The sequence below is a fragment of the Lissotriton helveticus genome, chromosome 7 (genome assembly GCF_964261635.1).
Source record: "Lissotriton helveticus chromosome 7, aLisHel1.1, whole genome shotgun sequence".
In the NCBI taxonomy this organism is placed as follows: domain Eukaryota; kingdom Metazoa; phylum Chordata; class Amphibia; order Caudata; family Salamandridae; genus Lissotriton; species Lissotriton helveticus.
In genome coordinates this window covers 897048253-897068113 of record NC_136068.1, presented here as the reverse complement: position 1 = coordinate 897068113, position 19861 = coordinate 897048253, and the positions used below count along the sequence as shown (strand labels likewise).

Below are 19861 nucleotides of genomic sequence, written 5' to 3'. Positions count from 1 at the left end.
CCTGGTTGATGTTAGCAAGTGCGTGTCCCCCCGCTTGAGGCCCAGCTGCAGCCCTGGTTCATGTTAGCAGGCGCATGTAATTAGTGTAGTGATCCGCCGCCTGAGCCCGGCTACAGCCCTGGCTGATGTTAGCAGGCGCGTGTAATTTGGTTTAATGTGATAGTTCAGTAACAGAGCGCATGAGAGGCAGCAGTAATTGTCCCCGCAGACACGCTCAGTCGCGTGTGCCCCCGCTTGAGGGCTAGCAGCGAGCGTCTAACAATTAGAATTGTGTGAGTCTTGAATTATTGTTTCCCGCTGTTCTTATTTTTTTATGACCAACGCTCTTCTGCCTCGAGTGCTTTTTAGACACCCCCCAGGCCAAGCCACACACTGTGTTCGGCCTTTTCAGACGCACCCAGGCCAAGGCACACACTGCATTCGGCACCCCCAGTATGTGTGAGATAACGGGCAGTCCCCCAAGGGAGTCTTGCGAATGGTTACTTACCACGCTTCGAGGTGAACGCCTTTGTGACGCCCCCAGCACACGGCCACAGCAGACGATCTGATTAATGTACGACCCAGATGGCATGAAGTGCGGAAAGTAGCACACGCCCCCAACATTTGTCACGCCCCCAGCGTGCCCCTTGATGCGGCGCAATTGGCACTTCACATGGCATGAATGGCGGACACACGCCCACAGCGTTTGTCAAGGCCCCAGCGTGTCACGCCCCCAGTATGTCACGCCCCCATCGTGCCCCTAGATGCGGCGCAATTACGACTCACATGGCATGAAGGGCGGAACGTACCACACACCCCCAGCGTTTGTAACACCCCCGGCACACGCCCACAGCAGAACGCAGACACGCCCACAAGGGACTACTTTGCTGGCACGGTTCTTTTACCTTTTAAATGTATATGATCGCCGTCTGCATAGCCTATGTCCTTCTGCTGCAAATGCCCTTTCCAACGCTGTATTGGGTGTTGTGATTGGTGCTGTGGTTACTGAGATTACCCGCCTCAAGGCTTTGGACACTCTCTTTATAATATTAGTATGTATATGTATATATATATATATATTTTGATACCCCTCGGTTCCTTTTCGCCAGAATTTGCAGCGCTCTTTTGCCGGTTCGTAAATCCCCGAGGCAGAACCACGCCGCATTTAAATCCACAACCAATTCCCCCAGCTGGGCAGAAAACGGGAAGAACTTGCGTTTGTCTTCACTTATGTGATTTTTTATTTAATCCTCACAGCATGGAGTTTCTCAAGCAGGCAGGCACAAATCTACGCGTTTCGGGATAGCATTTTCCTTGTTCACAATCAATTTGGCTCCAGGCTCTCAGTCTCAATATAGTGAGCCACATTATTACATCATTTCCTGTTTGATGTTATTTTGCCCCTCGGCCTTCTGGATGATGTCGTTTTTTGCAATTTTTTAAATACATTTTTATCCGTCTGCATAGCCTATGTCCTTCTGCTGCAACTGCCCTTTCCAACGCTGTATTGGGTGTTGTGATTGGTGCTGTGATCACTGACATTACCCGCCTCAAAGGTTTGGGTTCTCTCTTTATAATATTATAGTATAGTATTGATTTTTGGCAATTTCTTTTATACATTTTTTTATCCGTCTGCATAGCCTATGTCCTTCTGCAGCAACTGCCCTTTCCAACTCTGTATTGAGTGTTGTGATTGGTGCTGTGGTTACTGAGATTACCCGCCTCAAAGGTTTGGGCTCTCTCTTTATAATATTAGTATGGATATGAATAGTATGGATTTTTTGCAAATTTTGTAATACATTTTTTTATCCGTCTGCATAGCCGAAGTCCTTCTGCTGCAACTGCCCTTTCCAACGCTGTATTGGGTGTTGTGATTGGTGCTGTGGTTACTGAGATTACCTGCCTAAAAAGTTTGGGCTCTCTCTTTATAATATTAGTATGGATATATATATATATATATATTCCATCAAACACTTCACCTTTCGGCTGAAGAACCGAAGGACACATCAAGGGTTTAACACTGGGGTTCAACTGCTTTAATAGTTTTTACATGGCAGACCGGTTTCAGCGTCCTGCTTTCTTCAGTGCCAGCAGCCTTTTTCCATTATTTCCCCGCACTCGATCTTATGCGGTACTGCCCCGCCTCCTTTCATGAAACGAGGCTCACCTGCTCTTGACTACACCTCGTGCCTCTTCACTCCTGGGGACTACCAGTCCCACAATGCTGCACGGGGGTGTCACGAACTTGGGGGGAGTTATGGCAAATGTTCTCACTCTCCTCGTGTCCCTTTCTCTCGCCCAATGGAGTTCTGCAGACATACATCGGAGGCGCCACTTTGCAATAGCGCCTCATTGGGAAGTCCCAACCCGCCGTACTCACAGGAGCATCGATGCCTAACAGGTATCCACTGGTGGGTCACAAATTAAATCCGATCCCTCGGTTACGTCAGTTTAAAGTTCCCATGACTCGTGACCTGCTTCTCTGAGAGGGTCCTCGTTACGCACCACGGGCAGCACATTCAATATTCCATCAAACACTTCACCTTTCGGCTGAAGAAACGAAGGACACATCAAGGTTTTAACACTGGGGTTCAACTGCTTTAATAGTTTTAAAGGTGAAGGCGAAAGGTGAAGTGTTTGATGGAATATTGAACGTGCTGCCCGTGGTGCGTAACGAGGACCCTCTCAGAGAAGCAGGTCACAAGTCATGGGAACTTTAAGCTGACGTAACCGAGGGATCGGATTTAATTTGTGACCCACCAGTGGATACCTGTTAGGCATCGATGCTGCTGTGAGTACGGCGGGTTGGGACTTCCCAATGAGGCGCCCAATGCGAAGTGGCGCCTCCGATGTATGTCTGCAGAACTCCATTGGGCGAGAGAAAGGGACACGAGGAGAGTGAGAACATTTGCCATAACTCCCCCCAAGTTCGTGACACCCCCGTGCAGCATTGTGGGACTGGTAGTCCCCGGGAGTGAAGAGGCACGAGGTGAAGTCAAGAGCAGGTGAGCCTCGTTTCATGAAAGGAGGCGGGGTAGTACCGCATAAGATCGAGTGCGGGGAAATAATGGAAAAAGGCTGCTGGCACTGAAGAAAGCAGGACGCTGAAACCGGTCTGCCATGTAAAAACTATTAAAGCAGTTGAACCCCAGTGTTAAACCCTTGATGTGTCCTTCGTTTCTTCAGCCGAAAGGTGAAGTGTTTGATGGAATATTGAACGTGCTGCCCGTGGTGCGTAACGAGGACCCTCTCAGAGAAGCAGGTCACAAGTCATGGGAACTTTAAACTGACGTAACCGAGGGATCGGATTTAATTTGTGACCCACCAGTGGATACCTGTTAGGCATCGATGCTGCTGTGAGTACGGCGGGTTGGGACTTCCCAATGAGGCGCTATTGCGAAGTGGGGCCTCCGATGTATGTCTGCAGAACTCCATTGGGCGAGAGAAAGGGACACGAGGAGAGTGAGAACATTTGCCAAAACTCCCCCCAAGTTCGTGACACCCCCGTGCAGCATTGTGGGACTGGTAGTCCCCGGGAGTGAAGAGGCACGAGGTGAAGTCAAGAGCAGGTGAGCCTCGTTTCATGAAAGGAGGCGGGGCAGTACCGCATAAGATCGAGTGCGGGGAAATAATGGAAAAAGGCTGCTGGCACTGAAGAAAGCAGGACGCTGAAACCGGTCTGCCATGTAAAAACTATTAAAGCAGTTGAACCCCAGTGTTAAACCCTTGATGTGTCCTTCGTTTCTTCAGCCGAAAGGTGAAGTGTTTGATGGAATATTGAACGTGCTGCCCGTGGTGCGTAACGAGGACCCTCTCAGAGAAGCAGGTCACAAGTCATGGGATATATATATATATATATATATATATATATATATATATATATATATATATATATATATATATATATATATATATATATATATATATATATATACTGAAAAAACCATAGGTTTTAGACCATATATAGTTAGGAATTTGCATTTACAAAACCTTGAAAATTCACTGAAAAAACCATAGGTTAGAGACCATATATAGTTAGCTGGACATTTTATTGACATAAAACCAATGAAATTCCATATATAGTTAGTTGCACTAACTATATATCGCGCACCCGCAATCCACTGCTGATGATGTCACATATTACATCATTCATGACATGGTCAGTGACATCACTGATGACATCATCTAGTGTCTGTGTGTTTTTGTAAAGTTTAAATATGTTTTACATATTGAAGAATGAGTGGGTGTATGGAAGACTGAGTGTGTGTGTGGCTGGCTGGGAGGTGTGTGACTCTGTGCATATCAATGTGTACTTGTATCAGTGATTGTATAAGAGAGTAAGTATGTGTTAGTATATGTGTGAAAAAGTATGGTGTTTTGTGTTTAACTGTATAGATGAGGAAATCGAAGTGTGATTGATTCTTTACAGGACTGACTAGGTGTGTGAGTAACTCCATGGATGAGTGGCAGAGTGTCTGCATAGGTGTATGAGTGCATATGATAGTGTTGTAATAATGAGTGACTGTATGTATGAGTGATTGTATGGGTGAATGAGTGAATGTGTGTGTAGACGTAGGAATCAGTGAGTGCGTATGTAGTAACTGGTATTGGTGTGTCATGATGTCATCAGTGATGTCATTTGAGATGTCATCAGTGATGTCACTGACCATGTCATGAATGATATAATATGTGACATCATCAGCAGTGGATTGCGGGTGCGCGATATATAGTTAGTGCAACTAACTAATATATGGAATTGCATTGGTTTTATGTCAATAAAATGTCCAGCTAACTATATATGGTCTATAACCTATGGTTTTTTCAGTGAATTTCATTGGTTTTTTAAAAGCTAATATCTATAGCTGTAAAATATATTCTTTATTACGTGACGTATCACGTAGCCACGTGAGACGCCTCATGACGCGTCGCATAACCGTGACGTATCGGCTCTGCAGCGCAAACAAAACCCGTAACGTAAGCGCGCCGGAGCACGCTTACAGATGTATATATTTTTTTTAACCTTAATTAGACAAAATCCACACGTGCACATATCTTGAGGCCTTGCAAAGGCACATCAAACAAACAGTCCCTACAATTTTGCCAAGTTTGCTGGAAATCTATTCCCTTAATTTTTTTTTTACTGTTTCTCTTGGTTTTCCCCTTGTTACGCTTACCGGGACGCTACCCGGTACGCGAACCGGACGCTCCAAAAACACAAGATGGCGGACTCCCGTTACGCTGCCGGTTAGCTGCCCGGTTCGCGTACCGGGAAGCGCCTCTACCACGAAAAATGGCAAAAATTTTTTTTTTATTTTTTGCCCCGCAGGGGACTTCAATATCCCCCTCATCAATCCTAGGGGGTCAGGAGGGGTTTACCTTGCCCCCTTTCCTTCATTTCCCCCTTCGTTTTTCACCACATCTTGTCTCTCGATCGTACCGAGAGACAAGATGGCGGCCGCTCCGGACTGTTTAGAATGTTGACAGACACCGGAGAGCCAATCAGCTTCGCTTCGCGAAGTTCCGTGACGCGTCCGGTACGCGAACCGGGGCGCTAACCGGAGCGCTGTCACAGATATATATATTTTTTTAAACGTTAATTTCTCAAAATCCACTGGAGCACATATATTGAAACATAGCAAAGGCACGTCGGGCAAACCATATCTACAATTTTGCCAAGTTTCATGTAAATCCATTCAGCCGTTCGAGCTAAAAGTGAGTCCAACCGCCCTATGGAAAAATGAATGGGAAAAACGCGTTTTGGGACCCCCCTTTTTTCTCGGCCCCCCCTTGACGAAACCCCCCCATATTTTCAGGGGCTGCTCAGAAACAAAATGTGCCATTTTCCTGTAAATTTCAGCCAATTCCGTCCACAAACGCCCAAGTTATTAGACATAGAATTTTCAGAAATCCCATAGAGAAAAAATCCTAACTATATATACCTACTGGCTATCGCCAGTAGGTAATATATATATATATTCACTGAAAAAACCATAGGTTATAGACCATATATAGTTAGGAATTAGCATTTACAAAACCTTGAAAATTCACTGAAAAAACCATAGGTTATAGACCATATATAGTTAGGAATTAGCATTTAAAAAACCTTATTTTACTCACACAAAACCATTGAAATTCCATATATAGTTAGTTGCACTAACTATATATCGCGCACCCGCAATCCACTGCTGATCATGTCACATATTACATCATTCATGACATGGTCAGTGACATCACTGATGACATCACTGATGACATCTCAAATGACATCAATGACCACATCACTGATGATATCATTCATGTGACAATACAATGCATCTCCTCACATTTTAATATAACCTCTGTTTCACCCAGTGTTAAATACAGAGTATAATTTTTGAAACCATTGACACACCAATACTAGTTACTACATACGTACTCACTGATTCCTACGTCTACACACACATTTACTCATTCACCCATACAATCATTCATACATACAATCACTCATCTTTACAACACTATCATATGCACTCATACACCTATACAGACACTCACACTCTGCCACTCATCCATGGAGTTACTCACACACCTAGTCAGTCCTGTAAAGAATCAATCACACTTCCATTTTCTTGTCTATACAGTTAAACATAGAGCACCTTACATTTTCAAACATATACTAACACATACTTACTTTCTTATACAATCATTGATACAAGTACACATTGATCTGCACAGTCACACACCTCCCAGCCAGCCACACACACACTCAGTCTCCCATACAAATACTTGGACAATCAATCAATAACCCATATAGTTAATCATATAGCTACTGATCAACACATGCAGCAGTTTACAGAACAACAGACATAATGATGCACAAATTAAGACAGTTTAGTCACTAACCCATGCACTCAGTGAGACACATTTAATCACTCACTCATACATTCAGTCATGCACCTACTAAATCCTTCGTCCAGACACTTATACATCTACTCATTCTTCAATATGTAAAACATATTTAAACTTTACAGAAACACACAGTCACTGGATGATGTCATCAGTGATCTCATCAGTGATGTCATTTGAGATGTCATCAGTGATGTCACTGACCATGTCATGAATGATGTAATATGTGACATGATCAGCAGTGGATTGCGGGTGCGCGATATATAGTTAGTGCAACTAACTATATATGGAATTTCAATGGTTTTGTGTGAGTAAAATAAGGTTTTTTAAATGCTAATTCCTAACTATATATGGTCTATAACCTATGGTTTTTTCAGTGAATTTTCAAGGTTTTGTAAATGCTAATTCCTAACTATATATGGTCTATAACCTATGGTTTTTTCAGTGAATTTCAATGGTTTTTTAATAGCAAATATCATAAGCTGTCGAATGTCAAGTACGTGGTAAGTGAAAACATTTTCGTGTTTATGCACACTGATCTGCTTTGAATGGTGCCCCCCCCCCCCTCATTTCTATTAGGAGTACTCTCTCTTTGCACATAGTGAAGGGTAGTTAACGCAGGCCTTTGCCCCCGTTGTAATACGTCGTGCCTGCTTCTCTCTCCATTTGATTGATTGTTATCCAAGTATTTACTGTTTTAGAATTGGTTCTCTTTGGTTCATTCTCTATTTACAAACAAACACAGAGTCGCAATACTCTGTTTAGTCTTCGCAGATAACGAAAAATCGTGTAAAAAAAAAAGAAAAGGAATCGAGCAAAATCAGTAGGCCACTAATGGGATCTCTTTTTGACCTCGCTAAAATAGAAACATTAGGAACAACCCCTCATGACAAATACAAAACTAGTGAGATGAACTGAACTCCACACAATGATGGCTGCAAAACAGCTTGGCTCCGCCACCCACCCCGCCCAAAATAACGATAAAGAGCGGCTGCCATGATTGGTTGCGGAATGGCCACGACGGAGCTACGAAATGGTGCTGCTCTCATGCTAACCCCAGCTTCAGTCTGAATATCCAGAAACACTGTAGACTACCAATTCGATCAGTTCCGGTAGCGCCCCAATGTAACCCGGTAGAGAAGAACTAGCCCTCCCCTCTTTGACTGATGGTTCTTGTTGCCTGTCCCTTCTGTTGTCATTTAACAGAACTATTTAGCCTGCTGAAAGGGGTTGTGTTCCAACCGCTGGTTGGTGGAGACATTTTGACTATATTCTGGACCTGCGTTGTCGCGTAATGCGTCATATGACGCGCCGCGTTAGCGCATCCGGAAGTCATCCGGGGCGCGCAGCGCGTAACGTAAGCATAACAAGTCATGTGACTTGTTAATAAAACTTTTCATTGGTTCATTTTACTTTTCTTATTCTAATGATGAAAGGCTTGGTCATATGACCTAAAAATTACGCTTTTTATTACTTCCGAACATAATTTTTTCTTAAATATATGTTATAATGTTCCAGGCTAATGTACTTTCCCGGAAAATTTACAACTGTCCTGCAAGTAAAATATATTCTTTTTTCGAGAAAAAGAGCGTTTCTTCGTCCCATGACGGAGCCGTTGAGCAAAAGAGGGTCGACCTGCTGTCTTAGTCGCCGATACGCCTGAATATGAGATTCTTATCGATCACTTTATGTTGCAGGAGTAGAAAACACAACAGCCCTTGACCATTTATCTTTACTGCGTTCCTTCGAATTATACCTTTTACCCTTCATGTAATTGGTCTGCTTTATTTCACTTGCCTTTTACTGATTCTAAAACAGTGACTATTATTAAAAACTTTACCATTGTATATACTACTACCATGTTTTCTTTTAAAAACCTTTATTGTGAAAATTTCATTATACAAATACGAGCCTATAACCACGTGGGCCGGCCACGGAGCAAACTGTAATCGTATATGATGAGTAGACATTTACACTGTAGAGGAACGTAACGGGCGGGCCATTGGGTTGCAAGAACTAAGGTGTCTAACAGTTACGGAATCGGTGGACGTACATTTTATAATTAAAATACGACAGGGCCAGTTACAATAAAATTATCTAGATATACATTTGCGGGCAAGTACCATGGGTGACGTTAATTCGAACTTTCAATAGTACAGTAATCAATAACACATCAGAACTTAATATCAATAGGGATGTCGAAATATTCAATCAATTCTCGTCCCCGCCCGCCATGTGCTTCAAAACTGCATACGTATCTCGTGATTTCAAGGTTCTGCAACCAGTACACAACAAGGAATTACGAGTCCCATTTATTCCGGCGCCATTTTGGGCAACGACGGGCAGGTCCAGGATATAGTCAAAATGTCTCTACCAACCATCGACTATGATGATGTTCATATGCTGTATTTATTAGAGTAACACTCATCTGTCCACATGAAATTAATTTGCCACAATCTAAACATGTCATTTTATTCTTTCCAAAGTTCTTCTAAATATTTGGGACCGTTTCCCTTGCCTCTGATGCTGTCAGTGCCACTTCTTTGATGAATGTACTAGCAGGTCAGGGGTTCTCCTCCAAATCTCTCTTTTATGCAGCACTATAATTAATTGGTGCCACCTCTCCATATGACGATGCATGGTATAGTTACCATAACTATATTTTTTTTCGGTTCCTCTGGAGAGTTCATCGTGGCAGATGAAGCGTGTAACGTACCGGGCATTTACCTTTTTTTGCATGTACAGGAAAGGAAAAAAAAAATCGAGCGTCCGAGTTCTAAGGTGTCCCAGGGCCATTTTAGTGGACCAGGCCCAAATCCAAAGAACAGGCCGCCATTTTGAGAGTCCTGTTGCAGCCGCCTGTCGCTGTAGCATCAAGAGCAGCCGAAACTCAGCTGAATGGCAACTGAAACGGTAAAGGGGCGCCCCACTACAGCAGACGAGCCTCCACCTAGGAAGGCCCGTTCACGCCGCCTCCCCCCCCCCCCCCCCTTCGGGCACCCCACGCCGTTATTCGGAGCAGTATTGTAGGATGGCCACACCAGTGCGGCAACTTGCTAGACATCACCTCGGTGGTAACCGAATCTCAACGCCTTGTGGTGTCTTCTATTCAGAAAACATTGTTATGCTGCCTTCGACCTATTCGCCGCAAGTGCGCACACAACTCAACTGCATAGCTTGCTAGACACCACCTCGGTGCCATCCGGATCTTGGAATCTCAGCGCCTTTTGGTGTCTTCTCTTCAGAAAATATTGTTGCGCTGCCTTTGGCCCCATTCGCACATCGGTCCGCTACTGACGCCATCTCACAGGCTAATGGGGCGCCCCACGCCGACTTTCAGCATTGTAGGATGACCACACCAGTACAGCAACTTGCTAGACATCACCTCGGTGCCATCCGGATCTCGGCGCCCCACTGCAGATGAAGTGCCTCTCAACTATGAAACCACCACGGTGACATCCGGATCTTGGCGCGTTGTGCTGCCTTCGGCCTATTCGCACATCGGTCCGCTACTGACGCCATCTCACAGGCTAATGGGGCGCCCCACGCCGACTTTCAGCATTGTAGGATGACCACACCAGTACAGCAACTTGCTAGACATCACCTCGGTGCCATCCGGATCTTGGCATCTCAACGCCTAGTGGTATCTTCCATACAGAAAATATTGTTGCGCTGCCTTTGACCCCATTCGCACATCGGTCCGCAACTTAGACATCACCTCGGTGCCATCCGGATCTTGGCATCTCAGCGCCTTGTGGTGTCAGTCAGAAAATATTGTTGCGCTGCCTTTGGCCCCATTCGCACATCAGTCCGCTACTGACACCATCTCACAGGCCAACAGGGCGCCCCACGCCGACTTTTACCATTGTAGGATGGCCACACCAGTGCCACAACTTGCTAGACACCACCTCGGTGCCATCCGGATCTTGGCATCTCAGCGCCTTGTGGTGTCTTCTATTCCGAAAATATTGTTGCGCTGCCTTTGGCCCCATTCGCACATCGGTCCGCTACTTCCGCCATCTCACAGGCCAACGGGGCGCCCCACGCCGACTTTCAACATTGTAGGATGGCCACACCAGTGCGGCAACTTACTAGACACCACCTCGGTGCCATCCGGATCTTGGCGCGTTGTGCTGGCTTCGGCCTATTCGCACATTGGTCCGCTACTGACGCAAACTCACAGGCCAACGGGGCGCCCCACGCCGACTTTCAGCATTGTAGGATGGCCACACCAGTGCTGCAACTTGCTGGACACCACCTCGGTGCCATCCGGATCTTGGCGCGTTGTATTGCCTTCGGCCTATTCGCACATCGGTCCGCTACTGACGCCGCCTCACGTGCCAACGTATTTTCTCCGCATTTTATACCCTATGCCGCATAACAGGTCATGTGACTTGTTTATAAAACTTTTCATTGGTTCATTTTACTTTTGGTTTCCTAATGATGGAAGGCTTGATCATATGACCTAAAAACAACACTTTTCATTGGATGAAAACTTTTTTTTTTCCCAAACGATGAAAGCCCCACCTTGTTTCTGGATGTTTCAGACTGAAGCTGGCTTCAGCATGAGAGCACCACCATCTCGTAGCTCCGTCGTGGTCATTCCGCGAGCAATCATGGCAACCGCTCCCCACCAGAAGCCTACAGGAGTCGGGGGGGCCCCCAAAACTTTTGATAAATCCTCCAGGCGGAGGGGACGCTTTCGAGAATGGGGTCCAAGACCTAGCAGACAAGCGTCCGATTTCCAAGGTGTCCCAGGGCCATTTCAGTGGACCAGGCCCAAAAAGGAAAGAGCCTGCCGCCATTTTGAGAGTCCTGTGACAGCCGCCTACGCTGCACCGCAAGAGTGGGCGCAACTCAGCTGAATTGCGGCTTTTGACACAGTGGACCAAAAACGGACGGAATGGCAACTGAAACGGTAAAGGGGCGCCCCACTACAACAGATGACACTCCACCTGGAGAGGCCCGTTCACGCCGCCTCCCCCGGGGCGCCCCACGCCGTTATTCGGAGCAGCATTGTAGGATACCAAAACCAGTGCGGCAACTTACTGGACATCACCTTGGTGCCATCGTTCTGCTGCCTTGGAACTATTCGCACAACAGTTTGCTACTGATGACCCACCCCCCGCGACGCCCCATGCCAGAAATCTGGACGTTGTGCTGCGTTGGAACTATTCGCACAGCCGACCGCTACTTCGTTGTTTTTCCCTAAAAATGTTTATATGTTATTACTGTTTTTGTTTTCTTGTATATATTTATAAGTTATTAAAGTTTTATAATCTTACTACTTTGTTGGAGTGCTATATATTTTTAATGTGACACATAATTGTAAAAACTTTGATGTACAAAGAGTCATCCCTGGAATCTTCCGCTTCAGGCTCGGTCCCCTCCCCAATCACAATACAGGATGGTTTTCAGATAATAGGAACGCGTCTGCTGTGACGGATCTCATCGAGTGTGGGCCTTGATCTACTATAACTCCTTTGAAGAGGGGTGATTCTTTACAGCTGGGGCCATAAACTACATCTGCAGGGCTAGCTGATACCCTAGGACCGGCCTGGACAATCGGACACAGAGGAAAAGGAGTGTCAGAGGGTGCGGTAGTGAATAGGGCGAAAGGGAGGTGTCGGGCGGGCACAGGGTGTGATTCTCAGGGAAGAGCAGCGCAGATGGGGGGTGGTTTATTACCCATGCATAAGACAGAGAGCGGGGGTGACCACTGCCTGGGGGAGATGCGTGCGAGGGTGGGGAGTCATGCTAAGGATCGACAGCGTGCACAGAGTGGGTCTGGTCAAGGCATCTAAAATGACTGCCGTGCACGACAAAAGTGTGGCATTTGAAAAAAGGCAAGATGGCGCAGACAATGTTTTTCAACACTTCCTGATTTCCTTCGAATCGAACGTTAACAGACGTTGGGGCATATTACCAAAGTTAAGCGATATTTATCCCTAACGATGCTTAGCAACGATTTTTTTACCGCTAAGCATCGTCAGAAATTATCGCAGATAAACCTTGCTATTATCAAGGTTTATCGCAAATACGATAAAAAACGACCGCAATGCATTAATATCGCTGAAAACTCAGCGATATTCATGCATTACCGAGCTAATGCTCTTAGCCATGTTATCCACCTCCCATTGGATAACATGCCTTAGAACTGCTCAGGGCAGGTGCTAGCTTTTGGAGATATTCGCGCTTATCGCGAATATTTCCAAAAGTTGATAATAGGAGATAGCGATGTTAGCGACTGTTTCCAGTCGCTAACATCTTGGCATGCCCACTTTGCATGTCATTAGTGATAAATATCACTCACATGCAAAGTGGGGCCCAAGATGGTCGCTATCTCCTACTAGCCGTCGCTAACTGGTGTTAGCAACAGCTAGGTAATACAGATATAATTTTATCTCCGCGAAGCGGAGCGCTGTTACAGATATATATCTTTTTTTGAACGTTAATTTCTCAAAATCCACTGGAGCACATATATTGAGACCTAGCAAAGGCACATCGGACTACCAGTCCCTACAATTTTGCCAAGTTTCGTGCAAATCCATTCAGCCGTTCGATTATTATTTTATTTTTATTTTTTTCTTCGCGGGGCCCTTTTAAAACCTCCACATCAAACCTAAGAGGTCAAGGAGGATCTACTATGCCCCCTTATGGTCATTTGCCCCTTCGCTTTGGCCTCCTCTTGTCTCTCGATCCTACCGAGAGACAAGATGGCGGCCGCTACGCACTGTTTGCAATGTTTACAGACGCCGGAGAACCAATCAGCTTCGCAAACCTCCGTTACGCGAAGCGGAGCGCTGTTACAGATATATATCTTTTTTTGAACGTTAATTTCTCAAAATCCACTGGAGCACATATATTGAGACCTAGCAAAGGCACATCGGGCTACCAGTCCCTAATATTTTACCAAGTTTCGTGCAAATCCATTCAGCCGTTCGATTATTATTATTATTTTTTTTTCTTTTGCCCCGCGGGGCCCTTTTAAAACCTCCACATCAAACCTAGGGGGTCAGCGAGGATCTACTATGCCCCCTTATGGTCATTTGCCCCTTCGCTTTGGCCTCCTCTTGTCTCTCGATCCTACCGAGAGACAAGATGGCGGCCGCTACGGACTGTTTGGAATGTTTACAGACGCCGGAGAACCAATCAGCTTCGCTTTACAAAGCTCCGTTGCGCGAAAAGTACGCGAACTGGAGCGCTGCCCGGTCCGCTGTTACAGATATATATCTTTTTTTGAACGTTAATTTCTCAAAATCCACTGAAGCACATATATTGAGACCTACAAAAGGCACATCGGGCTACCAGTCCCTACAATTTTGCCAAGTTTCGTGCAAATCCATTCAGCCGTTCGGGCTAAAAGTGAGGCCAACCGCCCTATGGAAAACTCAATGTTAAAAACACGTTTTGGGACCCCCCTTTTTTCTCGGCCCCCCCTTGACGAACCCCCCCCAAATTTTCAAGGGCTGCTCAGAAACAAAATGTGCCATTTTCCTGAAAATTTCAGCCAATTCCGTCCACAAACGCCAAAGTTATTAGACATAGAATTTTCAAAAATCCCATAGAGAAAAAATCCTAACTATATATACCTACTGGCGACCGCCAGTAGGTAATATATATATATATATATGTGTTTTTATTTTTTAAACAACTCGCCTAACATATTTATACATGTCAACGTTTTCTCTCTTTCGCCTGACGTTTTTCTAATTCAAACTGTCAGGGTAATCTTATATAATTTCTATTTCTCTAATAATTCCAAAAGGAAAAAACAGTCAGCCAAGTCTAACTAAATACACATCTATTTCTCTGACGTTTCCTAAACAAGGGTCTGTCAGGATCAACAAAACACATTTACTTCTTTCTCTCTCTCTCTCTCTCTCTCTCCCTCTCTGTCGATTCCTAAACAAAGGTCTGCCGGATTAACTAAATATACATCGCCGTTTCTAACAGTTGTAGATCAATACACAAGGAATCAACGATCGCTCTTTTTTCCTACCTTGTCTGGCCCCTGCAGACATCCCCCAGAACAGTATCTCTGTCGTCCCAAAAACAGATCTTTCTTCTCAACGGGCAACAATATTTTTGCCAACAGCCTTAACTTCAATACAGTATTAACAATAGAAAAAGCTTCCTGCTTTTCCGTTCGTTCCCACCCATTCTGCACACATTTCTTCAAAGTGCAGCTTTCCTATTTTCGTGACTCTAGCAGTCACGCTACCTACACAAATATAAGTTTGGAACATACTCTGCTGCTCTGAATTTCCTGCAAAATATTCAAATCATGAAAGTTCCAAGAAACACACAATTGTAGGAAATAACACTTAAAAGTCAGATCGAATCTAGCCCTTTTTCCAAAGCAGGCTGTAGATTATTACAAGATAAATGTGCACTTTAAACATGCACTTTAACCACACATTTAAACAGCCTCATACAAAATGTCCTTATTTACACAATAAAAATGCTTCACAGTGTATGGGTGAGAGACAGGTAAAACAGAATAATGAACAGAATGATTAGGGCTCAAAGCTAAATTAGGGTTTTGTTTCCTTTCACTAGTTTCCCAAGTTTGGTAAACTTCAGAACTAGCCAAGAAAACACACACTAGTTTGTCACAGAATGACATATGGGGCTTGGCATTTTATGACTTTTAAGAGTGTTTCCTTTGATCTTTTCCACTGGATGTGTGTATGACCTTTAACCTACTACAAGCAAGTCACAATGTAATGTTCAAGTTGCTCTTGTGTCTTCCCTTAGATCACAGATGCACCTGCAGCCACCATACCCCGTCCATTGAACGCCAAACTCGACTGTTCAAAGCTAGAAAACCTTGGCATTGGACAACGCACACCATTCCAGATCGGGATCAAGGAGTCGCTGTGGCCTTTCTTACTTGATAAACGCTGGAGGCAAACTGTCTTCCATTAGTTTGCTTTATGGATGTTTGAAGTGTAGAGTGTAAAATGTGTCTGAAACTTTTTATCACAAGCAGAAAGATTTTGTAGGGATATAAAAAAAATAGCTTCTTTATTTTTCGTTTCAATGCGGTGAAGGCTTTGCACACATGTTTGTGAGGTGGAGCTACATTCCTTGGCACAATCAGAAAGGGGAATTTTGCTTCAATTATTTGATTTTAGTGAATGCATTTATTAATGCTTTCTCAGCGCTATTGTTTTTCTATCTTTAGCAATAAGCTTAATCCTCTTGTGTGCAAACAAACAGTCACTATATGTGTGAACACCTGAAAAGACTCCTGGAAATTTTATGGTAAATGTATCTGTTTAAACACTTTATTGTGAACTATGTAGAGCTGACACCAAACAAACCGCATTTTAGCTGAAGCATTACAAGAGTAGCAGCAAAATAGGATGCTCTTTTAAGAGTAACTTAATTCACAATGGTAAAGGTACCTTTCTTAACGCCCTAAAGCACTGTAATGTTTAACTGAAATTATTTCTGCAATTCTGTTTTTTATTTTCCTTACATTCCCACTTCACATTTCCAAGCCAACGACATACAAACACATTACCACAGTGATTTCGAAAAGCAGTAACTATTACAGATCTATGAGTGATGCCACAGTTCCTGAATTCTGGAGTGTTCTTTAAAGTAAAACTGAAAGTATGTCTCTAATGATACTTATTTTTTATGCCAATTGAAAGGTTGGTTAAAGCAATCTCATTGGATGCTACAGAACCCTTGTCAGCATACGTTGGCTATTTCTTAAGATGGTTTGCATTAATCTCTAATGGACCTATTAAAATCAAAGCATGTCTATGATGCTGTTTACTAGGGAATTATATTTTCTATAAGAAAAGGTAAAAAAAAAATATTGCGTGCTTTGCACATTAGTAAGCCATCCTGTGTAGAAGTCACTGTTTGGGTATGTTACTGTTTAATGTTGTTGCTGTTATGGATAGATTTGGCTGTTGTTTTTTTGTACTCAATGACTTGACTTGAAAAAACGTTTTCTGACGTCGGACTAAGAGAAATTTAAGACTAATTATGTGCACTATCATTTTTGCAATGACTGATTATTCACATCAAGTGTATTTTCAAATACTTACCACGATGCTCTGTTTTCTTGAGAACTTTCACAGTTCAGAAAGCACAATTATTTGTCTTTGGGTATGTTTAATCAATTTTTTGTGGAATGTTCCATTGGCAGGGTATTATTGTGTTACTTGGCAGAAGCTTGATGTCACTTAATGGAAAGATATTTTTGTATAGCAGATAATCAGAGAAAGTTTCTTTACTGTCCACTGGATTGTTGTCAAAAGCCCTTCACAAGATGCACATTGAAAGTGTTCTTCACACTGCTGGAGAAGAGCTTGCTCCTAAATCATATTTTTGAATCTTTGAAAGCGAATTTCAGCAACAAGATGTTTGCAAATCACTGAAAATTTCCAGAGTAGCTTTATTTTGTCTAACTTATTCAGATATTTCCATTTTGTTTGGCATCTAATCTGTTAAAAAAAAGTGTATTTCTCAAAATACTTTATTTTTTCCAGTTAATTATCAATAAAATGCTTTTTGTCGTGCATTACAAGCAGTTTCAGTATTATATTTTTTCAGATAAATATCCTTTGTTGTTCAAGGGCATGTGTCCTATTTGAAATGTTATAATTTAGCAGTCAATATAAAAGTGGAACAGAAGGTCAGGACACACACCACATGGAAGGATTTGGGGTTGTAGAAGCTTTTGAAATCATGGTTGACTCGTTGAAATTGTATCTGGGCCACCCCCATTCTGCAGTAATTGGAAATGCCATGCAAGTCCTTGGTCACTAGAATCCAGCATCTTGGAGTTCTGGACCTTGGAAAAGTTATCACTAGCAAGTCTATTTTTTTTCATGTAATCATGTTTTATTGGTTTTTGTTGATGTTTACTGTGAACAAAGTGATTCATAAAAGGGGGTGGTGATGGACAGAGCATCTGAATTAAGCAGAACACTCCTACCCAGTCAAAAGATCAGGGCTTGATCCATCACCGTTTTTAGCTCACTGCACCCTCCCAGTTCAGAACCTGGCTACATGCAAATTAGTCTGTCCCTGGCCCAGTGCATCATGGCAACAGGGCAGACCAAACTACCAAGCCAATTCTTTACTGGAAAGGAAACAAGCTTCCGGGGACCGGTTTCTGGCATTGCAGCCGTCTTCGGCCCGGCTTGCTTGAATCCTGATGGTGCAGTGAACAAGGGACTCATGTCTGAGCATACCCTTCCACACTTGTAGTGGCCAAAATGATTCATAAAAGGGGGTGGTGATGGACAGAGCATCTGAATTAAGCAGAACACTCCTACCCAGTCAAAAGATCAGGGCTTGATCCATCACCGTTTTTAGCTCACTGCACCATCCCAGTTCAGAACCTGGCTACATGCAAATTAGTCTGTCCCTGGCCCAGTGCATCATGGGAACAGGGCAGACCAAACTACCAAGCCAATTCTTTACTGGAAAGGAAACAAGCTTCCGGGGACCGGTTTCTGGCATTGCAGCTATCTTCGGCCCGGCTTGCTTGAATCCTGATGGTGCAGTGAGCAAGGGACTCATGTCTGAGCATACCCTTCCACACTTGTAGTGGCCAAAATGATTCATAGGAGTGTTCTGCTTAATTCAGATACTCTGTCCATCACCACCCCCTTTAAGAATCGTTTTGGCCACCACAAGTGTGGAAGGGTATGCTCAGATGTGAGTCCCTTGCTCACTGCACCATCAGGATTCAAGCAAGCCGAGCCTTTGTTATTGAAGCACGGATAGCGTATACATATCTGATTGCTTAAGATGTATTACTTACAAAACACAATAAATAAATGTTTTCTTTGTGAGTTGCTATGCACCATTGAGAGTAAAAATAAAAAGAAGGCATTGTGCTAATTTTTACTGTCAACACCCCAAGCATTCCTTTGATTTAGCAATTTCTGAGCTTGAGGGCATTTCCCAGGCACTAGTTGATGCAACATTACACCACAGATTACTAAAAATAATGATTAGGCTTTTAGTAAGCATACTTGGATTAGGAGACCTATTCTCTTTAATTATTGTGCGTATGCCTTAATCATGTAGCTGCAGTATAGATAGCATTGCAGCAAGCTTCCCTGTGGCTAAAACGTGTAGTAACTGCGGCAGTGGGCACGCCTATCTTGCACCCCTTTCAACCACCACACTTATTTAAAATGAGTTAGTCTTAACGCTTGGCGTGGGAGCGTGATATAGTAATCTCACCCATTTTAAGATCTGCGGTAAAAAGATCATTACTTCGGTATCCCTAACCTACGGTGTCAGAAGCTTTTTCTAGATCAAGCGAAGTAAGAACATAGCTCCTACCTTCATGTTTTCTACATAGCTCTGTAGCAAACACTAGTGTATGAAGGACCAGCATGTCTAAGATTATACTTTTGCCACTTCCATCAAAGTTACCCAAGTAGATGACGTGTAGATTAGTAACTCCCTGATTCAAAAGCTTTGAATGATAGACATGAGATCTATCACCATAATAACCATGCCCCAGTAACAGTGCAAATTAATTTTTAGAACATGGGAAAGGAACCATTGTACGATACCCAGTGCATTGACAGACAACGGGTGCAGATTGAATAATACTTTAACCTCCCTTATGATGGTTGCTTAACTTTGGCAACATTTTGAAACAATTTTGAAACAACTATAGTAGAAAATGTGTGTCTTTTGTGGCTAACAATGATAAAGAGAGTTATCTAAGCTGATTCTACAAGCTGGCCAGGTTGCTGCAAGGCAGTGGACATAATGGCAAGGGTTCTCATAAAACCAAGATGCAGGTTGTAAGATTAAAAGGCCAAATCAATGCAATGGAAACAGTGGACGAGTTAATGAATCTCACGCAAAGTTTTGTGAAAGGGGTAACAAAGTCAATTTAATCTAGGAGGTTAAAGGGGGTAAATAAAAATAAAAATGTTGGTACAAATGTTAGAACTGGGGTCTAGTTGGTTGAGGTAGGTTCCCTAGTCCAAATAGGGAC

General features: G+C 43.6%; 1 protein-coding gene across 2 annotated transcripts in view; it reads left to right on the top strand.

The window, feature by feature from the left end:
* The window catches only part of MAT2B (methionine adenosyltransferase 2 non-catalytic beta subunit), a 428529-nt gene extending 411116 nt beyond the window's left edge, over positions 1-17413 (top strand). For both annotated transcript variants that reach the window (XM_078653399.1, XM_078653398.1), the window contains exon 7: positions 15625-17413. In XM_078653399.1, coding sequence (XP_078509525.1) covers positions 15625-15795 — 171 coding nt within the window. In that variant the 3' untranslated portion in view covers positions 15796-17413. The remainder of the gene's footprint in view (positions 1-15624) is intronic.
* Positions 17414-19861: the final 2448 nt, after the last annotated feature.